Source organism: Protopterus annectens, chromosome 7.part0, assembly GCF_019279795.1.
Source record: "Protopterus annectens isolate FY-2018-M chromosome 7.part0, PAN1.0, whole genome shotgun sequence".
NCBI classification, from domain to species: Eukaryota; Metazoa; Chordata; order Ceratodontiformes; family Protopteridae; genus Protopterus; species Protopterus annectens.
In genome coordinates, this window is record NC_056739.1 from 1156629425 (window position 1) to 1156647920 (window position 18496).

Here is an 18496-nt window from a genome sequence, read left to right on the forward strand (position 1 = left end):
ACTAATGGGTACATCCTCTTTGAACAAATGTTGAGTAAAACAGTAACAGAGTGAACAAATTTCAGAATATATATAAACAATAGGTATATAAACTAAATTGTGAATCATAGTAAATGTCGAGCACTATCTGACTGAATTGATTTTAAGTGTTTAGCACTGTTCTTATTCACCATTTAGAAGACACTGTAGAGAAACAGAGAGCAGGGATATATGATGCTGTGTTGAACCGGAACATCCAGATCTTGAGTGCATTAAAATTTGTATTATAGAGTTGTGTTTTTAAATTTTCATCACTTGTTACGTAGAATTGTTAAACGTTATATCATGTATGATACACAAATTGAAATGTATTTGAAAGTTGCATTCTTCAATTCTCTTCCAGATGGGGTAGATAGGCACTAGGGATGTTCTTCATCTCACATTGCTGCAGTCTTTACACTTGGGTAGTCCGCTGTCCTCGGTCGGCCCGAATATCAAAGTATAAGGCTGACGTCGGTCAAGGCGCATTAGACTGACATCAGGACGTCAGGGTACAAATGCGCATGACCGACGTCATATCCTCAGTCTTTTTTGCCGCATGGTCCGATGCAGAAGCAGCGTTGCAAGTGCCGTTCGGCGTTCTGAAATTTTCTTTCGGAGTTTCAGACCGAGTCAAAGTTGGCTAAGTACCCGTTGGGAATATTTTAGTTTTTCTTGCCTCAGTGGTTTACCGGATGTCAGAAAAAGTGAATAACTGTATTTCTTGTGGGAAACAGATACCGCATAGAGATTACCATACTTTGTGTATTCCTTGTTTAGGGCCTGAGCACGACGTTGTTGGGTGTCGCTCTTGTGCTAGATTCAATAAGCGCACAATAAAGAGAAGGTTAGATTGTGCCAGGTTAGTCTTTGGGAAGCGGTGCAATTATAAAATGCCGTCGGATGCTCCGACGCCCGCTTCTTCGAAGAAGCGCAAGGACAAAGCAGCTAAGCCTAGGCTTGAAGAGCCGTCCGTTCCGGACGCCGGTTCTTTAGAGGTGTTGGTGGAGCCGGTGGTTCTGCCGGAGGTTTCTCTGGAGTCCCAGGGAGAGACTTTGTTATTGCAAGATGTGGCCTCTCAGGAGGCAGGTCAGGCTGAAGGGGCTTCTCAGGTTACTGTGCTCCCTTCCCTTCCTAGGGTGGTTAGGCCCTCTCCTTCTGTTTCCAAGGCTTCTCCCAGAGGCAGGCCAGGTTTAGCTTCAGTTGGTGTCACCCCTAGTTCTTCAGGATCTGTGCCCAAGAAGCATATGCTTAAAATGGCAGAAGATTTGATTACTTTGATTAGAGGTTCTTTGCCCCCTCCTGATAAGAGACCTAGGGTGGAACCTGAGCTAGGGAGTTTTGAGCAGGCTTCGGATGTTTCTGAGTCTTCGGCTGCACACTTGCAGGAGTATTCTCCTTATTCTGATTCTGATGTGGATGATTCTACTCCTTCTGCTTCTCCTCCTGAGGATTTTTCTTTTCAGAGACTCTTCATTCCATGAGGGAGCATTTTAAGTGGGAAGGTCAGGACTTCTCTGATTCCAGGAAAAGGCTTAGGTAGTTTTTGTGTTTACCCCAGCATAGGCCTTTGGCTATACCTCCTGTTCTGGATGTTGTGGAAGATGTGTTTGCAGAAGCTTCCCTTAATCCTGATTCTTTGCCTCCTGCTCCTGTTAAACCGGACAGGTATTACAGGGTGCCTGAAGCTCATAAGTATCTTTTTAAGAGTCCTAGGGCAGACCCAGAAACTGTTAGTCAGGGGCCTAAGGGTGTTAAGGCTTCTGCTGTCAAAAATCCGGTTCCTCCAGATAAAGAGGCCAGGGCTTTGGATAGATGGGGAAAGAAAGTTTATACTTCCTCCACCCTAGCTATGAGGGCTTTGAATTGCCAGTTTCACATGTTGAAATACCAAAATTATCTCCTTTCTCAATTGAAGTCTAAGGTAGATGCTCTGGCGGAGGGTATTGAGTGTAAAGAGTTACAAGATTTAGTACATGTTTCTGAACAGGTGGGTAAGCATTCTTTGCAATGTGGTTTTGATGCTGTACAGGCCTCGTCTAGGGTGGCTGCCACTGGGTCAGTTCTTCGCAGGCACGCCTGGCTGAGGGATCAGAATTTATCTGACCATGTTAAGACAAGGATTTTAGATGCTCCTTTACAATCTGATGTGTTGTTTGGTTCTCCTGTTGAGGCAGTCTTAAAGAAAATGGAAGACAAGGCTAAGTCTATGCAGACTGTTAAAGATTTTTTGCAGGTTCAGCCTCCGAAGTTTAGTAGAAATTGGCCTACCAAGGGGTGGGCGTATCCTTCTTATGATTCCCAGTCTAGGGGTAGATCTAGGCGTGGTAGGGGCAGAGCTCAGGGCTCTTTCAGGCCTAGAACAGGGAGTTCACCTGCACAGTCTTCGGGTGAGGGCAGGGGTCAGTACTTTCGTAAACAGACGCAATGACCTACCTTTTCAGCTGCCAGAGCCTTCTCGTCTGGCAGCACCTTTGGGAGGAAGGTTGGCACTTTTCAAAGAAAATTGGAGTTTAATTACCCAAGACAGATGGGTATTGGATATCATACACCACGGTTACAGGTTTTATTTCCATACCTTGCCTCCTTTCAAAGGCATGCCAGACGTTCCTCCTCAACAAAGAATAGAGGCTCACAAGCAAATTTCTCTGTTACTCCAAATAGGGGCCATACAGCTGGTCCCTATGCCAGAAGTGGGCCTAGGATTTTATTCTCGCCTGTTCCTAGTACCAAAGAAAGGGAACACGTGGAGACCAATTTTGGACTTATCTATCCTCAACACTTATCTGGACATTCCCAAGTTCAAAATGTTGACGTTACAACAGCTTTTACCTCTGCTGGGCAAAGATCATTGGATGGTAACTTTGGATCTCAAGGAGGCTTACCTTCATGTTCCTATCAGACTGAGTTGCAGGAAGTATCTTCGTTTTCGAGCTGGGACTTCTCATTATCAGTTCTCTGCATTGCCCTTTGGCTTATCTACTGCGCCCAGAGTGTTCACGAAAGTTCTGGCTCCAGTGATAGCTTTCCTCAGGTTAAAAGGAATACAGATCTATCCTTATTTGGACGATTGCCTGATTCTGGCTCAAGGAAGGGACGAGCTTCTTCATCATTTGCATTATGTGATAGCAGTGCTAAGATGCCTGGGGTATTCTGTGAGCGAAATAAAGTCCATTCTAGTACCCTCTCAGGACATGTGCTTTCTGGGTGTGAGACTGAATACAGCATCCGGATGGCCTTTTGACCCCGGACAAACAAAAGAATCTTTCCCTTTACTTTCATCAGTTGTCTCATCAGTCCAGGCTGACTGCAAGGACAGTCCTTCAAGCCTTGGGGTTCATGGCATCTTGTATTCTGGTGCTTCCCAATGCCAAACTGCATATGAGGAAGCTACAATGGTATCTCAAAATGTATGGACACAGCACTGCCAGGATTTGGACACTGTCATTCAAATAATACCTTGCATTCAAAAGGAATTGTTGTGGTGGGCTCAGGAATGTCACCTAAACAAGGGACTCTCTGTGACCCGGCCAGAGGCGAGTCAGATTCTAACGACAGATGCCTCAGACAAAGCTTGGGGAGCTCATCTGAATGGAAAGTGGATACAAGACAAGTGGCCTGCCAGACTACTACATCTACATATCAACTTGAAAGAGATGTTAGCAGTCCAGTTTGCATTAATAGCTTTCAAGGATTTACTTCTTCCAGGGCAGGTGTTGATTCTAACAGACAACACAACTGTCATGTGGTACATCAACAAGCAAGGCGGAACACATTCTTATCCTCTATGCAGGCAAGCAATGATTTTGTGGGAGACTGCTCTCAGTTTACAGCTAAATCTTCAGGCAAGGTTTCTGCCGGGAGCACAGAACTCCTTAGCAGATGTGTTGAGCAGACGAATTATGGATCCCCACGAGTGGAAATTTGATCCTTATGTATTTCAGAAATTGACAGCGTCATGGGGAACTCCAGACATAGATCTGTTCGCTTCTCCACTAAACCACCAGCTGCCAAAGTTTTGCACGAAAAGGTTTCATCCCACAGCTTGGAAAGTGGATGCTCTTTCTTTCAATTGGAGCAATCTTCATGTGTATGCCTTTCCGCCTCTGCCTCTCCTCCCAAAGGTACTACTAAAGGCCAGACAGGACAAGCCAAGGATGATTTTGATAGCTCCAGATTGGCCTCGACAGCATTGGTACCCATTACTGAGAAGCCTGGTACGGGAGCCTCCATGGCCTTTGCCTTCGATTCCACACCTGTTGTCTCAGGAGGACAGTCATTTGCTCAATGTCAAGCTTCACTCTCTGCACCTAACAGCCTGGCATATTCTGTTTTGAACCATAGTGGGCCTCCACTTCCACAGCAAGTTTTGAATGTTATTTTGGAAGCTAGAAGGCCTAGTACAAGGAAAGTGTATGCAGATAAATGGAAGAGATTTTTATTTTGGAGTGCAGCAAAGGATTTTGATGTTTCTGAGCCTAATTTAAGTGTGGCTCTTCAATATCTTACTGAGTTACTGGACAAAGGTTTGTCCTTCTCTTCTATTAAGGTTCATGCTGCAGCAATTTCGGCTCACTATGATTGTGACCCACCATTGTTTTCTCATCCTTTGTTCAATCAATTTCTTAGAGGGGCAAAGAATATAAGACCCCCACGAAGAGCTCCTACTCCTGCTTGGGATCTCAATTTTGTGTTGGAGAAACTCACTCTACAACCTTTTGAGCCTGCAGCTACTACTGAGTTGAAATTTTTGTCATGGAAGACTGCTTTTTTGTTGGCTATTACCTCTGCAAGAAGGGTTTCTGAGTTGCAGGCCCTTATGGCGGTTGAGCCTTTCTTAATTTTCCATAAGGATAGGGTATCTTTACATACTAATCCTTCCTTTATGCCTAAAGTGGTTTCTAGTGTGGCTTTAAACCAAACTATTCATTTGCCTACTTTTTATGCAAATCCCCAAAATAAAGGGGAAAAGATTTTGCATACTTTAGATGTACACAGGCAGTTGCGATATTATTTGGACAGAACTAAAGGGTTCAGGCAGTCTCAGCAGTTATTTGTTTCATTTGCTTTGGGTTCTCAGGGCAAGCCTGTGTCAAAACAAACTATTTCTAAGTGGATTGGGTTTTGCATTGCTTTCTGTTATTCCCATCATGGCAAGGAGATTCCAGCTGGGATTAGGCCTCATTCCACTAGGGCTACTGCCACTTGGACAGCTTTTTTAAGGGGGGTGGCAACTAAGGATATTTTGGAGGCAGCTACTTGGAGTTCAGTGCATACTTTCTCTAAGCATTATCACCTTCCACTTTACTCTAAATCTAGGGCTGGTTTTGCCACTGCTATTTTACAGGGCATTTTAGCAGCTCCTGCTTCCTTATAGTTTTGCCATCCTCCCTTTCCTCTGCTTTGGGATTCTACCCAAGTGTAAGGACTGCAGCAATGTGAGATGAAGAACATAGTACAGTTTTGTACCTACCATAAATGTAGATGTTCGAAGATCCACATTGCTGCAGTCCAATTTACCCTCCCTCCTTCCCCTCTGTAGTTAGAGGCGGTTGTGTGGGTTGGGTTGTAAATATTGTATATATTGTACATATTGTTAGTGCAAGGGTGGTTGGTTGGGTGTTTGCTGTCTTTTGGTGTTGACCTTTCTTTTTAGGGTCTTCTGACATCTGGGGCAAGAAAAGACTGAGGATATGACGTCGGTCATGCGCATTTGTACCCTGACGTCCTGTTGTCAGTCTAATGCGCCTTGACCGACGTCAGCCTTATACTTTGATATTCAGGCCGACCGAGGACAGCGGACTACCCAAGTGTAAGGACTGCAGCAATGTGGATCTTCGAACATCTACATTTATGGTAGGTACAAAACTGTACTTTTTTCTGGAAGGAAAAGGTGTTGCAGTAGCTGTATTTAGGTTAATAGGAACAGTTTATATAACATTTCAACAAGGTAGAAGGGAAATCACTACAGTTACTTTAACTAAAACCTACAATTTAGAGAAAAAATGTGGCTTAATAGATTCATGGAATGTAAAGGGACTCCAGGATAAAAAGAAAAGAAAGTTACTTATGCACCTACTTTTTCAATCTAAGGCAAACTTTTTTTTTTTTAAACAGAAACCCATATGCTTGATGATTCGGAGAAAGATAGAGAGAAAAAAATGGTTATCTAAAGTAATAGCATCAGGCAATAGCACAATATCTAAGGGAGTTGCAATTCTTATTAAATCCTTCTGCTGGAAAATAACAGAATGTGTGGCAGACCAAAATAGCAGATGGTGTTATTTTGTTTGTACTAGTATCCACTGTCAAATACCTATTTTATTCTTAAATTTATATAGCCCGTGTGTTAGACAGCAAGAATATGTTATTGAAATATGTAATATCTTAATGAAGTTCCCAAACTGTTATTATATACTAGGAGGTGACTGGAATATGGTTCTTAACCCAGAAACAGACAGCTCCACTAAAAATAAAGTATATAACTCTCAAATCTTATTGGCTCTGAACGACCTAATACTAGATTGTAAATTAGCTGACCCATACAATTTCAGTTGTAATAAATCCTCTGTAAACAAATATACATATTATTGTCCATGTTGTAAGTCATGGTCTAGAATAGACTTCTTCCTTGTCTCTGAGTTGCTCCTTGAATTAAAAATAGAATATAAGATCGAACCCAGAGCTCTCTCAGACCACTTTAAAATTACTATAGCATTGGTCCCACCTAGCGACAAAAACAATAAACCCAAATGCCCATCATGGTCTTTAAATCCAAACCTCCTACATAAAAATGATGTAATCCAAGAAGTAAGTAATGTACTTATTGAAATAGACAATAATCCTCTAGATAAAAACATACCATACGACGTACGGTGGGCAGCCAGCAAAGCAAAAATGAGGAGCATTTTAATTCAGAAAGCATCCCATTACAAAAAAGTCTACAGAGAAGAAGAAAATAAACTACAAACCAAGTTGAAACGAAAATCCAAAATAATTATAGCTCAGACCTAGAAACACAGATGATAAACTTGCATAAAGAACTATACCTCTTACACTCACAATATTCTTTTATTGAGATGAAGATGCTAGATATGTTGACAGTGCCCAAACTCCTTCCAAACTATTAGCAAGAATAATCTCAGCCAAACAAGCAATACCAAATATAACAAAGTTAGAATATAAAGGGAAAAAATAGTACAAATCATGAAATAGCTAAAACCTTTGGAGACATGCAGAAACATATATGGACCACAAAAGCAAACTCGATTGGAAGATCATATTAATTTTCTAAAAAACGTAACTTTCCCAACAATAAATGAACAACAAAAAGAAATGTTAAGAGCACTATTCACAAAGGAAGAATGAATTTTACAAAACCTAAAACTAAAACTATACAACCATATCAGGGAGTTTGGCATTATAGATACATACTTGAACATGTCCAGAACCGTTCTTTTTCAAAAGCCTAAATGAGATAATCAAATCCACTAAAATATAGACCAATTTCACTAATAAATATTGACATTAAAATCTTAGCTGCTGTCCTAGCAAATAGGCTTAAAAGAGTATTACTGACAATTATTTCTCCAGAACAAGCTGGGTTTATGTGCTTCAGACAAACCTGGGACAACACATTTACCTTAAATGCAATAATGCAACTATGTGAAAAAGAAGGGAAAAAAAACAAGGTATGCCCTGGCATTAGATGCTAGCAAAGCTTTTGACTAAGTAAATCAAAAATTTTTATTTGCAACATTGTCATTCTATAATATTCCAAAATGATTTATTGATGTAATAAAAATGGGTCCCTATTAAATAAACAAAAAGTGGAAATGTCAAATGGCCAAATAAACGAAAAGGCCATTCCTTGATATCGCTATTGTAAGATCGCAGTACAGTGAAGGCTGGAAGTTTTGCCTTTTCTTCACTGTAGTGTGATCTCTGAGTTTGTATGTATAATTAATGGGGGGAGGGGGGCACAGCCCCCACACACACACACACACACAATATTAATTTGAAGGAACGGTCTTTTCATTTATTTAGCATAGAATCCAAACCAATAAAAAGTTATAAATGGTACAAGAAAGGGTTGCCCCCTTTCTCCATTTCTTTTTAATTTGTATATCGAACCCTTATTTCTTCACATAATCCAATGCACTTACCATCACATAAAATAAGTTCTAAACAACAAACTCGCCTTAACAGCTTTCGCAGATGACATCAATGTTTACTTTGAAACTCCAAATACAGATTTCAGTAAAATCATTAAATCTATTTCAGAAATATCAATCTATGAAATCAACGCATCTAAATCTAAAATCTTTCCAATTAATCCACTAGGCCACAAAGAATACTCATTCAGATATTTAGGGATATTTTTCGATCATAATCAGAAGTCAGTAATGTCAGACAATTTAGGGAAGCTATGGACACAAGTAACTCAAGACTTCTATAGGTGGAAAGATATGAAGCTATCAAACCTAGCTAAGGTTGCAGTCATTAAAATGAATGTTCTCCCAAAGATGATATATCAATTAAGTGCAACAAACGCAAATATTCCTGAAGAATTCTTCAAAACATTTGCACAGAAATATCTAAATTCGTCTGCTATCCGAAATCAACAAGGATCAAATACTCTAAACTAATTCTGCCCAAAGAGAGAGGGGGATTAGGCCTTCCAGATTTCAAACTATACTACGATATAATTGGCTGCAGTAGCGTTGTCGCCTCACAGCAAGACGTTGCGTTAGATTCTCAGCTAGAGCATCTTCTGTGTGGAGGCATGCTTGAATGGGCAGGCCTTCGCTGAAGGTTGTGTGTCAGGGCTGGTAACTCGACACGTAAAAATCTACTACCAAACATTAGCGGACCGGAGTTCTGCTGTGGCGATCCCTGGCCGGGATAAGCCGAAAGACATGCAATGCTGGTGGTGTTGAGTGACTGAGATTTCAAGTAGGTGTTGCTTTAGTTTGTTACAGAAGTCTGAAAATTTATCAACATCCCTAATGAGGGATGATTTTGAGACCCTGGATTGAGAAGCTGTGGTTGGTGTGTGTCTGTGTGTGTGTCTCTGTCTGTCTGTGTGTTTGTGTCTGTCTCTGTCTGTGTTTTTTTTAAATAATTGCAGGAGTATGGCCAGCAGGTATGCGTAAAGGTTTAGACCTAAGGTTATATATCCTTTTCCTAATTGTGAATTTGCTGCTGAAAAGAGGGGCATGTTTTGATTTAGTAGCTTGTTTTATTTTTTTATTTTATTTCCGGGGTAGAGCACTGATCTCCATGGACACAGTTAGGCAATGGAGGCTGAGGGAATCAAACCTTGCTCCACTGGACAACAGGAAACAACTCATCAACAGCTCCTTAGTCCTTTAAGCAAACTGCCAGATCACCTTGAAATGTAAGGATGTGAAAATTAGATTGTATTTTTGTTGAATTGACACCAGTTTGCTTTCTTTAGAACAAAGCAGTAGTATCCTGTTCTTGGGGCAAGTGAGATGAGTTGACAGCTTCTGTTGGAGGTTGTCTAGAAGGAGGAAATGTTCATTTTGGAGGCAGCAACAGCTGTTGCAGGACCATATCCTAGCTGAACTGTGAGAATTCCTTTTCTTGTGGCTTCTTTGGATGAAAAGGGAAGAAAGGAAGGCTCCTTAGTAAGATATTGATTTAGATAGTGTTTCTGTGAGTCGTGGTGGGTATTGAAAAAGCTAAAAGAAGTTTAGGAAGGAAGTGTATGAGAATTATTTTATTAAATCCTTGATGAATAGTTGGGTAGAACAGAATCACAGGTTACGAAAAGGATTAAAACAGGATTGTCTGAGCCTTTTTATGGAGCTAAAGACAAGGTTAGAAGGAAGTTTGTGTGAAATGTATTAGAGTAAGATGCTGTTATGTTATACAACTGTGGTGTTGGCAGATATGAGACAGTATGAAAGAATTAATATTAGGTATGCAAGAAAGTATGAAAACAGAATTAGTTTTAAATGTTACTAAGATTCAAGGAATAGAGAACTGCTGCAAGTAGAGGTATAGAAAATGGTCAAAAGGGGGGGCTTGGATGTACTGGAGAAAATTAGCAAGTGAACCACGATATTGGGAGCATGTAGCTAGAGAGGGAAACGTAATGGAGTGGGATGTGGCCAAGCAAAAATTTGGACTTCAGGTTACAGATTGCCTTCTGTACCGGGGATCGATGTCAGAGTATAGGCAAAGAGAAAGGGAGAGGGGAGTGCTAAGTGAAAGACCAACTCTGATAGAGCTTTTAGTCTAGTCTGCTTCTGTTCTAGATTTGACTAAAAACTTTTACCAGCGCATGTAGGGGAATTTTTAAAATCTGTCATCTTATTACACTCCAGACTTGGGAGCCAGACAGATGTCCTTCCATTCTTTCTTTGCTTTCCAGTCTTTTCTAACCTCCTGACTACAGAGTACTCTGTCAGAAATGTTAGGGGGGCCAAGTACATGTAACTAAGACAGTGATTCATTTGAACAAGGACCCAGGGTCTGAATTGCCCAGACATATCAAGGACTTACTAAGTTCATTGCTGTTGGCTGCCACAAAGCAATTGCTAGCAAATGGAGATCAAAATCAAAACCAGCTGTAACTGAAGTACTGAATTTTGTAAAGTGATAAGAGGTAGAGGTATAATCTGTAGAAAAAGGAAGGAGCAAATTACGTAGAAGTAATAAAAGTAAATCAAATGTTTGTGAACAATATGTACAGAATGTTCTGGAGGAGTGAGGTTTAAGGGAATACAGGAATTGTGCAATATTTATGTAATGATGGAGTGAATAATTATTTAAAAGAAAGAATAATGTATGTAATGTATAATGCATGCATTTGAAAGTGTTAATATGGTTTTCTTTTCTATTAATATATGTTTGCCTATATTCTAGCGATTAACAAAGGTGTTTCAAAACAACAAACGAAAGTAGTAGTAGGTGGGGAAAGGATTTCAGGTGTGAGTTTTAAAAGAAATTAAATTTAAGAAGGGAGAAAACTAGATAAAATGATCTCAGTTGTTAAATTTTAGAAATTATTTCAATTGCATTATATAAAGAAAATGATTATGATTAAAACCTTTTGAGTTTAGCCATGTCTTTTTCGGGTGTGAATGTCCTACTAGACATGGAAAAAGGAGATAAGAGAGTTATACTTTAAAATTGTGAAGTAATTATGTGTGTATATAAAAACGGTTTTGGCATGAATTTAAAAAGGTATGTGCATTTAATGTTGATATAAATGAGGAAATGTCATGTTGTAGGGAGTATGAAGGAGTACAGGCAGCACTGGAAAAAATTGAAAGATGGAAGTTGTTGCTTGTGTGGTTTGGAATTGTAGTTGATTAGGTGTTGATTACGTTTATATAGTTAGTATGAAATCATAGAAAATTGAATGTGATTTGAAGAGATGTATGGAATGATATTAAATTAACTGGGTGAATGGGATGGGTGAATAAATGGTATGAAGGAAGATTATGAATGTGTTATTGTTATACTTTGTTCCTGTATCACTTAGTGGCTGTATTAATAAAATAAAAAAGATACTGTTCTTGATCAGTGCCATGCATTCCTTTATATTTGCGTGAGCTGCCTTCAAATGATGTCCAAGAGACTTTAGTTTAATGTCCCATCCAAAGGACAGCACCTCAGGAGTGAATAATATTGAAATGGTGTGCGCAAACCCTTTTCTCCAGTGTAAAATAGCCCAGATTTTTATTCTGCTTTCTAAGGTGGTGTGTGTGTTTGCGTGGTGGAGTAGGACTGAGGTATGTGAATTCTTCAGTCTTAGCCAAGTAATCTTCTGTTAATTCCTTTTTCTTAGCTACCTATGTGACCGTACACATAACAGACTTTCTGACTTGCTTTTCATTGAATACACTTTTTAACATTAATTCCACTCAAGTTGTTTTCCAAAGTCTTATTTTATGATTGTCTTATTTCAGGCAGTTATGGAGACTCTTTCTGTTGGGGCTACCATGCTTTTACCCCCTTTGCGAGAAAGAATGGAGTTGCTGCATTCTCTTTTACCTCAGGGACCTGACAGGTGGGAGAGCCTGTCAAAAGGACAGGTATGGTGTATATGTATATATCAGCATTTTATTTTATGTTATGATTTTAAAAATGTGTAATACTTATATAAACTAACTGCATACCTATACATCATAGCATTGGTTATCACTTCATTCTGCAGTTTCATCAAGAAATGAGTATTTTTACTTTGGGGAAGTCATAATTTTTCAGTTTTCCCCTAACAGTGGCACTTTACTACTTCCAGTTTCCTTGGTTCTTTTGACGTGCAAAATCTGGCTTCAAAGGTTTTGATACTTTTTTTAAAAAAAAAAATGTGTTTAATGTCTTTTTCTGATTGTAGCACAGAATAAACTTTTAGTTGACGATTGAAATAGAAATATTCCACCATGTTGAGGTAGTTGCAACCAGAAATACCATCTTCCAGATCACAAGTCTTATAGCTGAAAAATGCAGTGGTTTGAAGGGAGACAGAAGTGTTAGAATTTTATCACAGAATTCTTGTCCTAAAGGAGGTTTTAAGGTACAATATGCCTTTCACGAACATGTTGATTTTAACATCTGTGTGGTGTTCTAAATGCTCATTACATTAAACTCTCAGTTAACTGGCACCCTTAGGGATTGATAGATGCCAGATAACTGTAGATGTTATGTTGTCCTATTTCGCCGTAATTCTTGCTGGTTGAGTTCGGAGCTCTTCTCAGCTCCGACTTGGCCGAATACTAAAGCTCGAGGCCTTCCACTGGCTTGAGGCTATCCTCTATCCCATGATGCTCTGAGCCAAATCCTCAGATCTCGTTTGCCGCTTAAGCATCGAGGTTGCTGTCTGGCTGGCTTGTTGGCTAAGTAGACTAATTTTATTTTTCTTCAGTGTTGTTTCCTTGATTTTTGTCTCTCTTCTACTTTAACAGTTATCGTGAGTCTGTGTTAGGTTTTGTCTCTATCCTTTCCTAGTTTAGAGAGCACCGTTTAAGTTAGAGGGCTCTCGCAGCCCGTTTGACTTAGAGGGCCGCTCTACCTCTCCATTTTCTTCAGTGTGTACTTCTTTCTTGAGAATCTTTAAACTAGAAGTTTCTCTTTCTTCCCCTATCCTAATCCTAGAGAGTATCGTTTAAGTTAGAGGGCTCTTGCTGCCCGTTTGACTTAGAGGGCCACTCCCTTCCCTCGTTTCTTCTGTCAAAAAAAAAAAAATCTTTTCTATAAGATAGCTTTCTGCTTGTAGTAGTTGTTTTCACTTCACTTGTTTGTAATTGTTATATCTTGTACAGTGTTTAAAGAAAAAGAGCATCGACAATCTGGGTTTTAAAAATGTGATAGATGTACCCAGAAAATCTCTATCACCGACGGCCATACTAGCTGCATCTACTGCCTTGGTGTGGCACGTTTACAGGACCCCTACACTATCTGTCATGTCTTCAGTAGCAGGGTGCTCCATGAAAGGAAGAGGAAACTATTTGATAGGGGTTTAATGAAAGGGGCCTTTCAGAAGTCTTTAGACAAAGGACAGAGCTCCAAATCTTCCTCCACTTCTTCCTCTTAAGACACAGTCTACCAAAAGACCAGCTTCGGCTTCTTCGGATCTGTTGACTGAGCCACCTAAAAAGATTCTGACATCGGAACCAAGGGCTCTCAGTTCCGACACAACTATTACTTCTGCGGCTCCAACAGTATACACGAGTGGTCCCTGAAACCAGAGATTGTGGAAGTGATCTTCCAGAAATGGAGCCAGCCTTGCTGTGATCTATTCGCCACGTCCATGAACACCAAATGCAGCAACTACTTTGCCCTCATTCCCCCTCTGGGGAAGTCACCAAGGCATGCACTGGTTCAAAATTAGCCCTTGGGATTACTCTGTGCCTTTCCCCCCCTGCCTCTTATCCCCAAAGAGATTCAGAAAGTGAGATTGTTGAAAAGCATTATAATCCTCATTGCTCCTTATTGGCCTTGTCAGGTTTGGTTCCCCTTTCTCTGGATCCATCTGCTGGAGGAACCTTGGATTCTGGATTCATTTCCAGACCTCTTTACCCATTCTTCGGGGGAGTTCCATCCATCTGTCCCAATCCTCAAGGACAGCATGACTGCTCCAATTCCACGCATAGCCAGGTGTCACCTCTTCTCCCCTGCAGTGAGTCATATTCTCATTTTTTCCCATAAACCATCCACAAGGAAATTATACTCCAGTAAGTGGAAAAGATCCACATGTTGGGCTGCAAAACAGAACATAGAGCCTTTTACAGCTTCCATATCTTCAATTTTAGACTTTCTTACTGAACTTTTTGAAGAAGGGGCTGCTGCAGCTACTATTAGGGTTCAACTGGCAGCCATTTCTAATTTCCATACTGGAGAAATGGGAGTCCCAATTATGTCTCTCAGGTTATGTAAGGCTTTCCTCAAAGGTGTCTTTCTTACTCAGACCCCCAGTCAGAGAACCCCCAGTGCCTTGGGATCTAAATCTTGTGCTAACTTCGCTAATTTTACCACCCTTTGAGCCTGCATCATCTTGTGATTTAAAATTTTTGTCATGGAAAAATATCTTTTTAGTAGCCATAACCTCTGCCAGAAGGGTATCGGAGTTACAATCTCTCTCTACTCGTCCTCCTTATATCATTTTTTCACAAGGATAGGGTCTGTTTGAGAACTAATCCCTTGTTCCTTCCTAAAGTATGTTCAGAGAATAATCTTAACCTTTCCATTGAATTGCCACTCTTTTTTTCCAAATTATAGCGACAAGGCAGAATATAAATTGCACCAGTTGGATATTCATAGACATTTACGTGTTTACCTGAACAGGACAAAAGCTTTCAGGAAATCTGACCAGCTTTTTGTGTCCTTTTTGAACAAAAAGAAAGGATTGCCAGTTTCCAAGGTAACCTTATCTAAGTGGCTTACTGATTGCATTTCTTTCTGCTACAATAAGCAAGGTAAGCAACTACCAGGAAAGATAAGAGGACATTCCACTAGGGCAGTCTCAACATCCTCTGCTTTTCAAGCTAGACTTCCTATTGATTCTATTTGTGCAGCTGCAACATGGGTGAGACCTCATACCTTTATCACTCATTATGAAGTAGATGCGGCCTCCCAGAACAGGTCCTCCTTTGGATCCACTGTATTGAAGAGTCTTTTTTTCTGTGCCACCCTAGGATAAAGGTGCTAGGGAATGCTGTCCCAGCCAGCAAGAATTACGGTGAGATAGGACAATGTAACATTAAGAAGTTATGTACTCCCCATAACATTCCATGTTTGCTGTCCATCTCGCCTATATTCTTGTGTCCCACCCTCCTTCCCCCATCATGTATTCCTGGAGGAACTGATGGATAACTGTATACTTTGCACATAGTTTTTTGATGGTTTGGAGCCTCTGTTCCTGTCCTTGTAAGGTATTTACGTATATATGTTTTGTGTGTGTGTGTGTGTGTGTGTGTGTGTGTGTGTGTGTGTGTGTGTGTGTGTGTGTGTGTGTGTGTGTGTGATTGTGTGTACACACACACACACACACACACACACACACACACACACACACACATTTTCTGAGATTGCCTTTCACTTGCAAACAAGATATGGGGATTTGGCCGAGAGCATCATGGGGATATGGGTTAGCCTCGAGCCAGTGGAAGCTCTCGAGCTTTAGTATTCGGTCGAGTCGGAGCTGAGAACGGCTCCGAACCCAACCAGTAAGAATATAGGTGAGATGGACAATGTTATGGTGAGTACATAACTTCTTATGTCTGGTTGCTTGAGAGGTACTATTAAAAATAGGCCTAGCTAATACTGTACTCTATACTAATTGTTTGGTTTAACTTGTTCTCAGGTTGGGGAGAGAAGGAATTATTTGCATCTTCCTTTTTAAAACTCTAAAAACGTAAGGTATGTTTGTGCGGGGGGGGGGACAGAAAGTGCAACACATGAAAATCGTACTGTATTTCTTCAATATATTTTTGCTGGTTGCTTGAGTTCGAGTTAACTGAGAGCTTACTGTATATGATATAAAGACAGTGGATGGTGTTCAGCCGTAATGCTGTGTTTTGTAAGGTTGTTTCTAATTGGAATGGGAACCATGTGAGATGCATCTCCCCTTAGACAACAAGACAGCTGTATATTTCTACCTATTACAGTCACCTTTTTCTTCGAGTTATAAAATCAGTTGATATTTTATATACGTTCTGTGAGGTAACATACATTGTGTTGCAGTGATCATTTTAAAAATTGTGATTTTTTTTCTTTAACATCTTGTGAGCTGTAACTACTTGAAAAAGCCAACTGTTGGCATCTGTCTGCAACTTTTAAATATTACGTTTCTCACAGTTTTTCCTGCAACAAAACTGTCTGGGTCAGTTCTTGTCATTTATCTTCCTTGGACCTTGTATTTTATCCCCCCCCCAAGTAGAATAATATTTATTATCCCAGAAACAATCTCTACTTAACTGGTTCTTTTGATGTGCAAAATCTGGCTTCATTGGCTTTAATACACTTTTAAAATATAGAGTGGCTGCTGGTACAGTAAGTCACATTCTCTTAATCCATTTCAGATGGTGCCTGTTTTCAGTAAAATGGCGTTTGTGTTGTGTATTTATGCACATGTAATTTAACATCATACATTTTTCCTGATGTAAGTATAAGTTGGGTAACTGCATTTTCACTTCAGTTGTGCTAGCCCATATTGGGAAAAACAAAGTAAGTGAAAGAATGCACACAAAAAAAAAAGAATGGGAGAAATAACTGGAAAGGTGGAGATTGTCTGTTGGAAGACAACAATGTGGATGGGTAAACAGTGTGCAAACAGGACCAACAGTTACTAAAACTGTCATAGTGCCTGAATGCAAATGAAGAGATATATGTAGTAGTAAATGATTTGTAACCATTTCAGTACTAGGTATGCTACCGATGTTGTAGTTTTTACTTTAGCATAAGCAAGCAGTAAGGATGTGATTGATTTTCATTAAGTATTCCAAAAAAGAAGCTAGAAATACCATAAGGACTAGATACTGGGGTTGTAGGGGGGGGGGGGATTGTGTACTGCAATATAGTATAGTATAGATAGAACTTTTTAAAAGCAAGGCAGTTTGGATAGATTAGTATAGTCTGAGTAAATTCAAAAAAAGCACTTTATGATGATGATGATGATAGAATAAACTTTCCTCTAAAGTATCTTAGCTTTTAGCACTTTATTGCTCAGTCTGCAGTTCCCATTCAGTTAGTAAGGTAGTGAATGGTTTGGGCCGTTCATTCAAGGGAGTGGAGTTCTGGTAGTGAGGGCAAGAGCTCAAAACTTTTTTTTTTAAGCTAAGGGAATTGGACGAAGCAAGAGAATCCATGGTGTATGTCATAGGGGTTTGACTGCTGGGGGGGGGGGGGGGGGGGCAGGAAAATCTTATATTCTACACAGTTAACAGTGCTGATATTTGTGTAAGTCAGCAAGTACAGTGAATACTCATATAATTTAAAAGGGAAGCACCTAGGGTGGTTTTTGGCTAGTCTTTTCAAGGAAAAATATCACACTTTTTAAGAAACTGTGTTAAATAACAAATTTTAGAAACAAATAAAAAGTGTTTAAAGGGTAACAGTACAGTTTGACTCGAGAACATAAAACAAATCTATACATTTTGGCTGCAGGGAAGGAAAAAAAGACATAATAGAAGAAGATTTAAACATAGTTCTTGTCTGACAACAAAAAAAAAATGAGCTAAGCATTCAAGAAAATAGTAGGAAAGGTAGAAACTTTGTAGTGCTGCCAAGGGAGCCCACAGGATTTTTTGCAGGGGAGGTGCAAACCCAGAGCCCTACCCACGCAGCTCCCCCTGCCCACACAGCCATTCCAGTGTCCCATTACTTGGCTCTTTCTCCCCATTTGCCATAAACACTGTTCAAATCTCTGTGTGCATACTATTTTATGATTTACTTCTACAATGATTACAGATACTTGGATTAAATTTACAACTTTCATTTCAAATTTTATATCACAAACACTGATAGACATTTACTAAACCTAAACAAAGCAATAGTCTTACAATGAAAACAGAGTTGGCATTAAAACGTATCTGCCTTTGAAACCCATATTCACTGAAACAGCATTGAAACCCACATTCAGAGAAAATGCATCTGGCCAGTGGCAGGGTAAGTTTACCTTTGGGCTGTTTTCAAATCATAGGCTCCTTGCACACATTTTTAGAACCTTCCTGATTGTATTAATTATACTATATAATAATTGAATTATATCCCTTGTATAATGCAGCACCACTTGTTAGAGTGTGTTTTAAATTTATAGTTCTGAACATTTTTCCTTTAAGCAATGAAACAAATCATATGAACCAATAATGACAAACTGCCCAATTCAGAACATTTCAACCATAAAGGCTCACTCTGTCATGGAATCCACCAATATCAATCAATATGCAGAATCTCTGCAGAAGTAAAAGTCATCTGAATAATTCCACATTAAAGAGATCTGAAA

The 18496-nt window shown here is 39.8% G+C and overlaps 1 protein-coding gene across 5 annotated transcripts in view; it reads left to right on the forward strand.

The window, feature by feature from the left end:
- HERC1 (HECT and RLD domain containing E3 ubiquitin protein ligase family member 1) overlaps nucleotides 1-18496 on the forward strand; it is a 3987333-nt gene that overhangs the window by 752857 nt on the left and 3215980 nt on the right. For all 5 annotated transcript variants that reach the window (XM_044077739.1, XM_044077741.1, XM_044077740.1 and 2 more), the window contains exon 13: nucleotides 11964-12089. In XM_044077739.1, the coding sequence (XP_043933674.1) occupies nucleotides 11964-12089 (126 nt within the window). The remainder of the gene's footprint in view (nucleotides 1-11963; nucleotides 12090-18496) is intronic.